The following is a 13,927-nucleotide window of genomic DNA, read 5'->3' on the forward strand; positions in this document are numbered from 1 at the left end:
CTTCTGTCTTTTTCACTTAGCTTGCAAAAACTGATTCTCATCTAATAACACTAAGTATTAAGATGCCTTTGCTTTCTACTGCTTCTTGTATTAAGCATTTATAAAGCTATTTCATACATAATAGCTTCCCCTGGGCTCTCCTGATTGTACTGTCACAAAGCAGACACACTTCCAGAGGGCTGACTTTATCCTTCCTTAACTCCTCTGAACAGGACCTGTGTTCAGGGACAGTATATAAGCAACTCCTAGCTCCTGAGCTATACATAAATCCAAGCACATACCACCCACAGTAGAAATACAGAGTACTGTATGGATGAGGCACAGTAGAAATACAGAGTACTGCATGGATGAGGCACTTAGTACCATGGTCTAGTTGACTGGATAGGGTTGGGTGATAGGTTGGATTGAATGATCTTGGAGGTCTCTTCCAACCTGGTTGATTTTGTGATTAATGCTTGTTCCAATCTGAGAGTGGCTCAGATTTGACTGTCTCAGAGTTTACTTGATTCATATTTGTTTAGAGCTACAAGAACCAGTGAAGTCCATCCTCCTGATGCTGGAGTACATAGAGGGAGAGAGTTCTCCAGTGCCAGCAGTGACAGAACTGCAAGTTGGAGCTATACAGACAGCTCAGTTTGCATCCAAGAAGGTGAAAAAAACCAGAAGTTTTGTGTGAGATGAACAGTGAGAATGTACAAATGGCTACTAGTTCTTTCTGTCCAAAATTGTCTGGACATTCAGAAATACAGTTTCCAGGGTTTCTGATAAATCCACACATTGAAAAGCATCAGTGCTGGAAAAGATTCTGAGGGGTGATCTGTGGAGTTAGCATTAGCATATTAAGTCAGCAGCAAAATGAATTTAGCATTTTGCTTCCCTAAATCTGGAATACAGAAGCCAGTGGCAGGCCTGGTACTGTTGTTTGAGTAGATTTTGTGGCAGCATGACACAGTGAACAAGATGGATATGTGCAGTTCCCAAGAGCAGGAGCCGTTTGGCAGGCTGTAGGCCCACGTATAGCATCTGGGCAGTGCATTGTGTCGGAAGGAGCAGAACTGGCTGTGCTGAGGGTGTGCTGTGTATCTGCAGAACGTGGAGTTCAGCCTGGACAACCTGCCGCTGCTGCAGCAGAAGGGCTTCACTGTGAGCGTCGCGAAGGGAACGGTTGAGCCCGGGCGAGTGAAGCGGATCGGTGTCTCTTGGTTGCCACCTGCTGACTTCGGTGTAAGTGACAGTCGCCATAGCACGGCGCTGCCGCTGGAGGGGTATGGCAACTGTTTTCACCCACTTAGAGGAGCAATTCAGAAGCTGCTGTGGGAGGTGTCTGCAGAAGAGGCTGCTCTGGCAGATGAGGATGACAGAACACAGGTAGCTCCCCAAGGGAACAGGCTGGTGTAATGCAGATGGGACAGTAACAGCCAGGAACAGTGTGAGACGTGGAGGCTTGCTGCCTCTCTGGGGCTTGAACTCAGGTATCTGTGTGGTGAAAAGACCAAGAGTTGCCCCTCACATCTTAACAGAACTCAGCTAACTCTTTCAAGTCACTGCATTCCGTGGCACCAAAAGGGCAGGCTGCTGCTGTCTGCTATGAGCACATCCAAGTGAGCTTTTTCATGCCCCTTGTGCAAGCAAACCTGTGCACACAGGACAGAGCCTATATGGCTCACTGTGCTCACCTGCCTTCTGGCTGTGGGCTCTCTTGCCTATGGTACATTCCTAGAGGTCAGTGAGGCCTTTGTGGTCTTCTGCTCTCTGAACCTGTTTCCCTGGCTGCTTCTGCCTTTCCGCACTGCAGAACTTAGCTGTGAGGTCCAGACATCTCCACGGGGCTGTGATTGCCCTGCCTGATTCATCTCCTTGGGCATTCATGGAAACTGAAAGAATTTACTCCCCTGCTTTTTGTTGTGAGCTGTGTGTGGGATGGTAGAATGAGTAGCTTGTTCCAAAATTAAAAGATTGCTGCTATCATGTGCAAAGAGCAGGCAGCAGAGTTCCCAGTATGACGTATCAGGTTGACATTGTGCCTCTTGGTAACCACTGGTTGTTACACAAGATTTAACACTAACTGATGGCTAACAGGATCCATTTCCTTCCCAACCCTTGCTGCAGCATGCTCTGCTGCTGCTGTGCCCAGTTGTCATGGCTGTGATGTGGTGCTGCTATCGGTAGCTCTCTGGAGATAGGAGCCTTAGTCATTGCTGGTTTACTTCCTGCAGCAGGAGCATTGTGTGGAAATAGCAAAAGAGCCAGCAGTGGGAAGAGGTAACCTACAGCTCTGAGGGGTACATCGTGCAGCACAGAGGGTAGAACTTGATCAGCTGATCTGTTCTGTGTACAGAGAAATAGGCTGGGTTTATGTGTGGGTTTTTTTAGGCTGATGACCCTCTGCTAGTGCCAGCCCTCCTGACGTTGAAAGGTGACATTAAGGAATCTTACCGAATCCTCTTCATGGCAAAAGTTGTGTCTGCACATGCTCCTGCCACCTGAGGTGAGCAAGCCACGTGGAAAGGAGGATGGAGGCTTCATCACTGAGAAGTCACTGGGGCTTGGTTGAAACGTGGAGAGACTTGGAAATTGATGTAAATATGCAAGGGGAGCAGGGAGGTGGGAAGGAGGGTGGTAATGTGTGAAATTTCTGCTCATTTCCCCCCAAAATACTAAGTGCTGGTTCCAAAAATTATATTTTCAAGCTGTCACAGTGATCTTGTGGTAGAAGAATAGGTGATGGGCCCAAGTGGATACCTCTGCTGCTAATGACAGAGGTTGGCATTCCCTCATGGGAGTGTCCTCCTTACATCTGCATGAGTGAGTGCCAAGCAACTTGTCTTTTTTTTTCCAGTTTTCCAGCTGCATTTTAATGGATTTGGAAAATCTTGGACTTTTTCCCTCCTAAGACTGCAATAAAGCAGCTTATCCAAGTCTCCTCCAGATTGTTTGGGCAGTTGTTGTTACAATACACTGTGAAATATCTCTGCTGACACACAGGCAAGGAGGAAATAATGATTGTGCTGTTCACTGATATGGTCAGACACTTGCCCTAGATCATGACTGTCCTGGAACTTTTCATGTCTATCTTTGCTTTCCTCTGAATTCTGACTAAGGGGAGATTTCTGCCTGGTACTAGGGAAGTTAGAGTGCCTTACAGGTTTATGTCCTGTCAGGAAGCAGCAGCTACTTGAGGCTAAAGTCCAGAGGAACTACAATATGGAGATTGTAGGGAGCAGGCAGTTAGCAGACATCTAGAAGCAAATACCCTTCACAATCCTCTTTCCTGAATCACAGCAAGACTGTGGCAGAATTCCCTTGCCACCACTGCAAGGCCCTGGGCCCTATGTAGCTCTTAAAACTGTTTGTTTAGAAGCTGCAGTAAGAAAATAGTAACAGACTGTAAATATCCCTAAGGTAACATGTGTCATGCCAGTCACACTGCAGGAAAAGCAACTGTCACAAGAAATACTTCAGCTTCCAGCTTCCCAGAGGAAGCTTGGGCAGCTGAGGAAGAGGGGTTCCTTGTTTGTCTAGGGTCGGTGTGTTTGATCCATTCAGATCTGTTCTCATTTAATAGTGGGTCAAGTGGCTGTGGAGTTCCTGAACTCTTCAGCTAAAGCACTGCAGATGCCACAGCAATCAACAGTCAGGGCTGGGAGGGGGTGGCAGTGCTAGCCAGAGACAGCTCTGCCTCCAGAGAAGCACAGCTGGGACTTGCTGCTGGAGCTGAAGACAATGAGGTTTGTGTGCTGGTTCTTCTGCACTACTCACAGCCCTAGACGAGAGATTGGATAGAACTACCCACAATGACAGTGCTGCAAACACTACTGCAGGGTTGGCTTTAGCCTCATGATAGGGTTTCAGGCAGAAGGGCCTAGCACGATGGAGTGGAAGGTTTATTTCAGTTAATCTAGGGACATTTGCTATGTGTGGATCCTTTGGATTTCACTTTTGGAAACTGGAAAGTAATGGCTAAGAATAAATTAGTCTCCAGACTCACATAACCATATAATGTGCTGAAAATAAGTGTAAAATGAACCAACATTCCTGTCTGGCCAATCTTCCACCTCCTAGAGGTCAGGTGCTGGGGAAAAGCATTTGAATGGTTAAAAGTGAACATTTTGAAGAATACAGGTAAAAACTGTGATGATGTTGAAAAAACAGAGGCTCTATCCAAGAATAAGAAGGTGGCTTAGTAAGCTGAAAGGTTTATGTGCAAGGACCAGCTGGACTAACCAACAGTGTTTGCTTGGACACTGAATCTGAAAGACTCCCAAGAACTTAAGGGGGCTCTGGATGAGCCCACTGGGTGCAGAAGTTGGAGGGTCAAGCACACAACACACTGGTGGACTCAGAGTGACCCTGCTTGCACAGCACAGCTTAAGTCACTGCACCAAACAGCTCCAAAGGTAAGCAAAGGCTGCAACCCATTTTAACCTGCGCTCTCTGGGCTTCATCTTCAAATCTCATCTGAATAATTTCATAGGCTGGAAATGAGCATAAGTTGCTCTGGTCACATTTTCTGTGATTAAAGCAAACTGTGCATTCTTTCTCTTCAGGGTGAGTGGGGAGCTGGGATAATAGAACCAGGCTGCTATTTCTGGAGTACTGAAAATAAAGCAAACTATGCTCAGGATAGAGCAGCTGACATTCTGGAAAGCACTTATGGAAAACGAAGTGGGCTTTATTCTTTTATGAGACAAAAGCCTGGTATTTCATCTTGGGCTTCAAAAGTATTCATATTTGATGTCTTGGGGGCATAATGGCTGATCCTGGCAGGATTGGGTTTTCCTTACAGACTGGAGTGGGTGTGGTGTTCTGGCACACTGAGTTCCAAGTTCCTGGCCCTTGCACGAAGCAGAACTTGAGCAGGGAGAGGAGATGATGTGAAAAGGAAAACAAATTGTCTGTTGTGGGAAAGCAGATCTGTTGTGACACCCAACACAAGCATGCAGACCATGGAACACAACTGAAACTTAAAAGTGAGGCTGCAAAATGCAGTCCTTGAATGTTCTACTGCTGTTCAGATGTGAATTACCACATCACCAAGGGACATAAAACAGTGGGATCCTTTCCAGAGCTGAACAACTAATCCTCTGATATGCTTGCTGCAGTTCTGGGGCTTGGTTTAGCATTTAAATGAAGTTTACCAGAGTGGAGTGAATAGCTTTCCCTTCTAGACATCTGACAGAGCTTGTTTCTTTCACTGAGCTGAGGTGGAAAAAGTGCCCAAACCCTGTGACAGTTGTGTGCTGCTTTGTCACTGGGACTCCTCACTTGCCTAAAGCCTCTTGCTTATGTGTGGATGTTGAGCAAGCAAGCCAAGGGTCCAATAACTGATCTGACTTCTAATTTAATTTAGATTAACCTGGTTGCTTTCACTATATATTTAATTGGTGCTAAGCCTCTTTGGAATCCTCACAATGCAAATCTGGAGTGGCCAGAGATGTATGTTGTCAGTCTATGGAAAAATTAAGAATTCCATGTGGCTGCTCTTAGCTAAACAATGCTTATGTATAATGTGTACAAAAATAGCTTCTTGATCTTTCTCCAGCACAGGAAACAGAAGACTGGCTGAGATGAGTGACCACTGGGACCAGTTCTGCTGCTGTAGACACATGGGCCTGAACTGGAAATAGTGGGTTTGTAGGTAACTCCTGGAGGGAACAGCTGAGAGCCATTGTGTTCTGCTTGCAGGGCATAATGCCATCTTCACAGCTAGCAAAAGCAGCTCACCACAGTAGACCAAACCTTCATGCAAGTTAATCTCTTGAAGAATCCAAAACTCATGTTCAGTACTCTGCTTCCAAAGCAGGTTCTCCAGCAGTCCTCCCACATCTGCTACTCAAAGTGCCAGGAGATTCTAACCTGATGGGGTCTGTTTCCATAACATAGGATACCACTAAGGTTGGAGCCCCTACTGTTAGATATGTTTCTGAGGTTCCATTTCCATAGTAGCCTGAGTTTCCCAGAAGTGTAAGTTTTCTGCTCCTCCAAGTGCCCTTCTGAACATTATGCTTTCAGACAGCTCTGCATTTGTGACCACTTTTGGGTCACTGGACACAAACTCTGCTGCATCTAAATGCAACATACACTTTGTGGCTCTGACACAGTCCCAGTGTAATAAGAAAGCAATTAATGTCCAGGAGTGATCCCTAAGCTTGATCTAGCTCATTTCTAAACAGAAAGGAAGTGAGATAAGTGCTGGTGTCATGCACATCTTATTAATGCATGTTCTGCTTATCCAGTGACTGCAGAGATTGCTTCATGCTTACAAATGCAGCTTTTCCTTAATGAGCAATGGTCCCATGAACCTGAGCCATCCTGCAGCAAAACAGTCAGTTTGCCACAAGCCCTTACTGAGCCTAGAAACACTGCTTTTGAGCTTTATGGTGCAGAAGTGGTGACTGTCACACTGGGGACCTCCAGCTCTTGTGCCCATTGTTGCTCCTGAAGCCCTGGTTGTCCACAAAGTATTGCTGTCTATCCATGCTTCATGCAGAAGAAGCCTCTGGAAACCTAAATTCAAATCTATTCCACCCTGTTGTGTCAGAGAAAAACCTGAATCTTTATACTCTGTCCCATTCCTTGAGAATTTTTTGGTATCTGTGTCCACGTACCCCTCTGAAGATAGCAGAGGCTGCAAGAGATCTGAAAAATGGCATTCTTTTGTTGGTTGGTTGTAGAAGGGGAGACGCTCTGCTTTCCCGTGCCTTCAGTTCTAATCCTTCTCTTTTCACATCCACTTTCACCTTCCTCTCTCACTTCTCGTTCAGAATCTCCCTGGCACCGCATAGGTGCAGGCGCTGTGCAAGAGCTATAGCTCTGCTAGCTGACTTCCAAGAAGAGCGTGGGGCAGCAGTCCCAGCTCCTCCAGGGAACGGCTGAAGGCCGAATTCCTCCCCGAGGACAGGGAGGGCTTATGCCGGGTGCTGTGCCGGCTGCCGGGCGGGGCCGAGGCGGGCGAACGGGGCTCCTGCCCGCCTCGTCCCGGCCCCCGCAGCTTGTCCCTCGGCTCCGATGTCGGTTTCGCTTCTCGAAGCCCAGCGGAGCGCTGGGAGCCGGGGCAGAGGGACCCGGGGCAGAGGGACCCGGCGCTCGCCCCCGCCGGGCCGCGCCTCTCCGCCGCCGTTGGACGCCGGCCCCGCCGGCCCGGCCACGGCCCCCCGCGTCACAGCGGGTCCGTATTTATTTCCTGCCTGCCGGGCACGGAGAGTGCAGTCCTGCAGCTGCCCTTGAAGAGGCTCCCGGCTGTGCCCACCCGGCTCCCAGGTGGGCACTGGAGGTGGCCGGGCCGGGCGGTGCCGAGCAGCTGCAGCAGCAGCAGCCGGGGCAGGCGCTCCGCCGCTGGCCACCGCCTCATTTCCCCTTCTATTTCCCTGTCCTAGGCAGCGCTCCCGGCTTCTGAGAATAACTGCGGGAACCCTGGCCAGTGAGTAATGCAAAGCTTTCAAATGCCTCTTGACTAGTCTGTCCCCACCGTGGTGGAGGGACACTGTCAGGTCAGAACGGTGACTTACTGACCCACATCCCTTGCTGCCGTGGGTTTTACCTATAAGATCCTTAGCAGCTTACGGATCTGGTCTAGCTGGCCCTAGTCTGTAGACTAAGGTGAATGGTCTCCTCTTTAAAATGACCCTGAAGTGTCATCTCTGAAGAGTCACTTTGTAGAATCTCTTCCCTAACCCTGTCCCTCCCTACCTACAGCACTGCTGTGGCAGCTCCACTCCTGCAGTGTAACAGAAACTGTTCTCTTTTGCACTCTAACTAAGTAAACATTTCTGGTTGTATTTGAGCTATTAAGAAGTAATTTAAAGTTCACTGGAGGAAGGAGATGGTTGTCTTAGGCTGTCCTGTAGTATTGGGTACCTCACCTCAGTTAACTTGAACTAACTCTTTGGTTTGTCCTTGAATACCCTGGCTTCTCTCTCCAGAGCACTAGTCAAGTATCACTTTGTAAAAACACTCAATTCCAAAGCCAGCTTTTACAGTGGGATTATTTTTGTGGTTTTTCCTCTGGAGTAATGTTACATCTCTGAAGAACAGTCTTCTGAAACTAAATCTGCCAGGTTTTTGCTCTCTGCTCTTACTGATTGCTTTCTCTCTTTCCACCTCAGAAATGGTATGAAATATATTCCCTGCCATACATTCACTGTCTGAGTGTAGATACTTAAATCAGTGAATCATCTGCCTTCCTTCACAGATGCCCTCAGAACATGTCTGATTGGACAGGTCTGTGGTATGTCTGGTAAGTTTATTATTAATCTTTCTAAGACAGAATGATTTGAGTATTGTTAGGAACAGTATTAAGGGAATGGAAACAACCTTCTCTTGGGCAGGAGGGTTTCTTCTCAGTCTGATGAAAGCTGCCAGTGGAACATATTACAGAAGGGAGCAGAGGGGGATCAGGTGTCAGGCAGGGTACAGCATTCGTCTTGGGATAGGTCATCTTTCCTTTCCCAGTGCACTGCTGTCCACTGTAAGGCTGTTTGTCCTTCCTAAACAGGAGCTCTGCTGACCACACAGGCAGCCACACAGCCTGGACCTGTTGGGGCTGGGCACCGTGTTGCCTAACATGGGGTTCTCAGCTCGTTTATGGGACAGGGGACTGTTAGCTTGCAGTGTCCTGTTTTCCCTCTGAACTCCAGCTGCTTGCAAAGCTGTTTACTGGCTGTTTGAACCACTGAAAGGGGGGAAATTATGCTAAGCAGAAGGGCAGCAAGCTTTTGTCAGAAGTGGATTCCTCTCTCACCTGACACATGTATTGCAGCTACCTTAATGTTATAGTTTGGGTTCTGCCAGTGTAGTAACCTGGATGACAACACACAGTAAGTTCTGAGTTTCAACTGATAGTCTTTGCTGTCTTAGAAGGTGCTGATACAGAGCAATGTTTTTAAAACCACAGTTACATGAAGTGTTCTAAGAAGGGTTCTGTAATTAGGCAGCATTGAAATCGTAACAGGTAGCAAGCTAGTGCTGAGGTTCATGCTGCTGGGATGCCTGGGTGTGGGCGATTCCTGCCTTCCTCAGAGGACAGCACGCCCTGAAGGCATGAGGATGTCCCTGGATGCACCGGCATGCAGTGTGTGGTGTGGTTGAATAGTGCTGAGGTGATACCCCTCATGCTGGAAGAGTGTTTCACTGCAAAGATCCAGCAGGGCAGCTTCTTTTCATTCACTGCTGTTTGAAAATGCTTTTCTAAAGCAATCATTTGCAGGAAAACATGTGAAATTTGCAGCAGTTGGAGGCCCTCAGATCCAACCTTTTCACTGAGCGTAGCTTGTGTGTATCTGACTCACCATAGCAGAATTCTCCTCTTGTTAAAACTAAATAAGGTATTAAAATAAAAGTTTACTTTGGAATCAGGATTCTTACAAGCAAGTAACTGCCTTTGGATTCGCAAGACTAGAATGCTGCTCAAGCCCTTTCTATACATATTTAGGGTGGAATATAATGCTATGGAGAAATGCAGGAGCATGATGTGTCACACAGCAATTCTTGTCAAGCCATGAGTGTTATGAGTGTAATTTTGTCCTTGCTTCTTTAGAGGACTTTCAAGCATGTCTCTCTATCTCCTCATGATGTATCTTAGCACATACCTAGCTCCTGAGAAGAGTGGGTTCATTTGAGAGCCTGAGGGGTGGGAAGGCAGAGTTTCAGCTGAAATTGTTTGTGACCCAGCTTTGTAGTTCAGGATCCAGAACTAGACCTGGGAGGTTTGGCCTATCCTTCATCCATTTAGAGTGAAAGAATATTCATCTCTGGGAGAAGTAAAATGTAAGCAGTGCAATTATGTGTTCTCTTTCCTTCTTTAAGGTTAATTTTGCTGATCTTGTTCCTGCTTCTCTTCTGTGGAATCACAGCAAGCTTCATCAAATTCTGCTACCGGAAGAAGAGGTTTTCAGTCGAGACCTTCTCGAGGCACCCTTGTGATTTGTCAGTTATTGGCATCGACAGTGACAGCACTGCTCACAGCACAGTGACCTGTAAGCATCCTCTGCCAGCCAGCTATTCAGTCGTGCTTTGCTCTTGTGCATGTGCCTAGAGCTGTGTGCCCAGCCCTTGCAACAGTGGGGACTCTCTGGTGTACTCCCAGAACAACTTTTAGCCCCATAGAGTGGGCAGGAGAGATAGAAGGTGGTCACTGGGGCTGCACAGTAAGGAGGTGCAGAAGACAAGTGAGATTTAACACTCTAGAAGTTAAAATAAAGCCCATGGTGAGTTAACCTCTTAAATGTCCTTCACCCCATCTGTTCTTATTTCCAGTCCCTCATTTTTTCTAACCTTTCTGCCCAGCTGTTCCACCCAAAGTTATCTGTACTGTTAGGAATTGTTCACACCTGTTCACGTGCAAGTTCCACTGAAACCACCTGTGTCACAACATCCATGGCCTGTGTCATATCTGTGTCCTGTGTCAGGTATTCCCCAGTCAGCACTGGATGTTGATATGCAGAGTCATTTTCTCTCCTGACTGCTTGCTTTTGCAGAACATATAGATTCCATCATAGGTAATTCTATACTGAAAGCTTTTAGTATATAGTGCATGTGTTCTGACACCACAAAAATGAGTCCATCATTTATTGGGAAAAGCAGAATTAGCCTTTTATATGTATCAGTGTTCCATACTTTTAAAAAATTCCTTTTCTTCACAGCATACAGCTCGTGGCAGTACCCTGTAAGCATCCCTGTTCCTTCTGTGTTTGTGGATGTGGATAAGAACACTCTGTCCCCTCCAGCCTACAGTCTCTATGCAGTGGAGTTGCCACCTTCTTACGATGAAGCTGTCCGAATGGGTAAAGAGTACAGTGAAGTAGCACAGACAAGCCAGAAACTCAATGACCGCCCTGAAGAGGTGACATCAGGTGGGCTGGATCCCACCCAGTATTCTCCTGATGCAATCAATAGAGGTCCAGCAGCACAAATGAATTCAGAGAACTCAGGAGCAACAGCACAAGAACAACCACAGCTCTGACTGCTTTCAGATGGGGAGTAAAGGAAGGCAAAGACTGTAAGAGTTAAGGAAGATGTGAAGAGTTTGGGTTTAGAAACAGGTTATGGTGCAAAGATGTTTCTGCTCCTGCCCTTGTAATGATCTTTCAGTTGGAAGAACTGTTTTCTGTGGCTGCTCTAGTCTCCCTATAAAGCTTCTTCGAGGACATGAAACAAAGTAAAAAGCTTTTAAAATGCCTGTAGAAGTGGGCCATGAATGCTTGCTCATCTTCTGATTAAAAAGATATATATTCCTTGAGTCCAGCATATGGCAGTAAAAAGGGCTAAGGGAATGTGGCCGTCCTGGGAATGCACATGAAGAGTCAGAACAATACAAACAGCAAGTTGCTATTCTGGAACAGAAAGTTCCCAAACTGGAGTTGAAAGGGGAGTCCCAGCAAGTCATACTAAATAGCCTCTCTAGCTTCTCTTCTTAACTGCCCAGAAAATTGCTGGAGTGCCAATTGCTAGATACTGGCACATACTCCATGAACTGCAGGGGGATGGCAAGCAAGGCCAGGGAAGTGTGTGGAGGGCTTTATGTTATGTTTCACAACTAGAGATAAAGAATGAGACAGGAGAAAAGAGACTTTTTTTGTTGGTGGTGCTGATGGTGCCTAAAGGGATTGTTTCTGAGGTCCTTTAAACTTCTATTTGCAATTATGAGCTGGCTTGTGGGTGGGATTCTTGTACTACTTTTTTTTGCCACAGTAGAAATTCAAACTCCCAGAGACACTTTGAGTGTTTCAAAGATGCCTTTATACTTTGATATCTGCTCAGATGTCTCAGACAGTATAGAAGACAAAAAAATCAAAGATTCCTGGAGCAGCTTTGTCCAGTTCAGTATGTTGATGAGCTCAGTAGTTTTCAGAGTGATACAAAGCATGCTCTGGCTGTGCCATCTAGAGTAAGATAAATACAAAATACCATAGTACAGGCTGGGCAACAGGCCAGAGAAATTAGTCTTTAGGATGATACCCTGTGAAGTACTGAGAGCAAAGATAACTGCTGTGCATCACTGTAAAACTGGGAGCATTAATTCCAGCAGTCTAAGACCAGACCAAAATATGGACAATGAGAGGCCTTTTTTAAATACAGCCCTTTCCCTTTATTGCTCCTCCCATAATCAGACAGTGTGAATTCTGTCCACTCCCCACCTATGATTTCCTTTGAGTCTACTTTAGTGAGGTAGCTGATTTGGCTGCCTCTCAGAACATGAGCAGTCTTCAGCATGTTTCATTGCTGTGGGATTATCGCTGGGATAGGAGCAGGAAAAAAGCACAAGCACTAGGTGCTGATAATGTGTGTTAGGAGTGCAGAGTGCTGGGTCAGAGTAATGTTGACTGACCTACTAACAGGAGCATGACTGATAGTCTCCATTACTGCTGCAGTTGTTTTGGTAGCTGTGAAAAGAGGCTACCTTCTACGAATATGTGGGTGCTTGTCATTAACAAGCAGTAGAAGTGGTCAACACAAAATCTGGCAAGGCTTTTAGAGGACTATTCTCTGACAATTGCTACTGCCAAGAACTACCCTGGAAATGAGCACTGATGACTCTCTGGCAGCCAACAAGGCTGAGACTGGAATCTGCTATGTGTTCGTGATGTGTGAGCTGTTCACGAGTCCAGCTCCCCAGAGGGGTGTTGGTTCTATATTTAACGTGTGTATAGCTTACTACAAGGGCTGCAGGGAAAGGCTGGTTTAACAAATCTGTTTCTCTTCTGTCTCTCCCCTGTCACTCTTAATTATACTTCTCTTGTTTTATTCTCTCCTCTGCCTGCTTTTTCTGTGTCAAGATGGAGATCAGGCATAACCCAGTATAACTCTATGGATGCCTCTAGCTGCAGGAACATTATCTGCCCAGTCCTGGATGTTTCTAAGCCACAAATCCAGCAGATAGATTTTTATGGCTTGAGCTTTTCCCTCAGGATAGTGCTCAAAACCAAATCCTGTGCCTTTCCAAAGAAGTATCTGTTGGAGGGAAATGACTGAGTGCTCACTCACTAATAGGGACAAGAATAGAAACACAGACAAATGAAAAAATCGTGACACAAGAGGGCAGTCCTTCACTTTTCGTGTGCTGCACTCTATCAGCACTGGGAACAGCCTTCTGGAGCCGAGCCCTGCTTAGCTTTGCTTAGCTCTTCAGAGATTGCTCTGTAGAGCAAGGACTAAGCTTGCTTGAGGAGGATGAAGGAATAATCGCAATAGTTTGATTTCTCTTCCTGCTTCTGCTTGCACAATGCTTCTGTCTTGTGAGCTGTCAGCAGTACCTGCCAGACTACCGACCAGAACACAAGGAGACCTGTTTCCATTTGCTTATGGGAGACAATAGTTCTAGCTGCAAACGCCCAATGAAACCCCTAAACGCCCTCACACCCTGCATCATTTTATAACTTCCATTGTGCTTTCAAACAGGTAATCTTGGGGTACACACTCTACTACGAGACCATATTTAAGAAATTTACCTATCAGACGTTCAGGTTCATACAAAACACTACAGAATTTATGTGTGATTTACGAGCAGGGTTTCCATTCATGAAATGCCTTTACCTCTCCCAGGGAGTCTTGCTTCAGCTCTTTGGTCCAGGGACAGGAGGTTCTTCCTGAGAATGCCTTGGTGCCAGCTGGAGGTCCTGCGATCCCAGGAACTGTGGAGATTCAGAAGCAGGGTCCCCTCAGGGTTGCCGAAACCTGACACTGGAAGTAGAAAACTTCTTAGACAAGAAGTGGTGTTTCCATTTATTTAGCACTAAAATAGGCACCCAAAAGTGCCTATTTTGTGATTGCTCCCAAAACTGCAAGGGGGACCCCAAAGTGAAGTTTTTGTGGTTATTTATACAGGAGCTGTCACAGAGTCACCTCTATCTAATGCAGTTGTTCCTCCTACCTGTTACATGTTCAGGACATAGGACTCATGGAAGTGTGTGGACACCTGTGCCCATGCAGA

At 46.5% G+C, this 13,927-nt stretch overlaps 2 protein-coding genes and 1 long non-coding RNA gene across 8 annotated transcripts in view; 2 read left to right on the forward strand and 1 right to left on the reverse strand.

The window, feature by feature from the left end:
- Positions 1–2,923, forward strand: part of CFAP74 (cilia and flagella associated protein 74) — a 41,284-nt gene extending 38,361 nt beyond the window's left edge. For 3 of the 5 annotated variants that reach the window (XM_064171921.1, XM_064171920.1, XM_064171917.1), the window contains 3 exons: positions 522–649; positions 1,090–1,224; positions 2,374–2,923. In XM_064171921.1, coding sequence (XP_064027991.1) covers positions 522–649; positions 1,090–1,224; positions 2,374–2,487 — 377 coding nt within the window. In that variant the 3' untranslated portion in view covers positions 2,488–2,923. The remainder of the gene's footprint in view (positions 1–521; positions 650–1,089; positions 1,225–2,373) is intronic. The other 2 variants (XM_064171918.1, XM_064171919.1) reach the window with 2 other exon arrangements.
- Positions 1–13,927, reverse strand: part of LOC135190508 (uncharacterized) — a 39,498-nt gene that overhangs the window by 7,068 nt on the left and 18,503 nt on the right. Inside the window, exons 2-3 of one of the 2 annotated variants that reach the window (XR_010308550.1) lie at positions 13,531–13,677; positions 11,796–11,879 (exon numbers count right to left, since the gene is read on the reverse strand). This is a non-coding gene — a long non-coding RNA (uncharacterized LOC135190508). Of the gene's footprint in view, positions 1–11,795; positions 11,880–13,530; positions 13,678–13,927 lie in introns of those variants that run through there. The other variant, XR_010308549.1, reaches the window with a different exon arrangement.
- Positions 6,896–11,183, forward strand: TMEM52 (transmembrane protein 52). The gene is made up of 5 exons (XM_064171939.1): positions 6,896–7,260; positions 7,377–7,420; positions 8,192–8,236; positions 9,852–9,974; positions 10,641–11,183. The coding sequence occupies exons 1-5, from the start codon at positions 6,911–6,913 to the stop codon at positions 10,958–10,960; spliced, it is 882 nt and encodes a 293-aa protein (XP_064028009.1). The 5' UTR covers positions 6,896–6,910; the 3' UTR covers positions 10,961–11,183.

The sequence above is a fragment of the Pogoniulus pusillus genome, chromosome 36 (assembly GCF_015220805.1).
Source record: "Pogoniulus pusillus isolate bPogPus1 chromosome 36, bPogPus1.pri, whole genome shotgun sequence".
Lineage (NCBI taxonomy): Eukaryota > Metazoa > Chordata > Aves > Piciformes > Lybiidae > Pogoniulus > Pogoniulus pusillus.

Bases quoted from the DNA above. Each gene is read 5' to 3' on its own strand.
- TMEM52 (XM_064171939.1), top strand. From the start codon at position 6,911: ATGCCGGGTGCTGTGCCGGCTGCCGGGCGGGGCCGAGGCGGGCGAACG. The intron at 7,421-8,191 runs GTGAGTAATGCA...CTTCCTTCACAG, and splicing joins AACTGCGGGAACCCTGGCCA to ATGCCCTCAGAACATGTCTG. The intron at 8,237-9,851 runs GTAAGTTTATTA...GTGGAATCACAG, and splicing joins ACAGGTCTGTGGTATGTCTG to CAAGCTTCATCAAATTCTGC.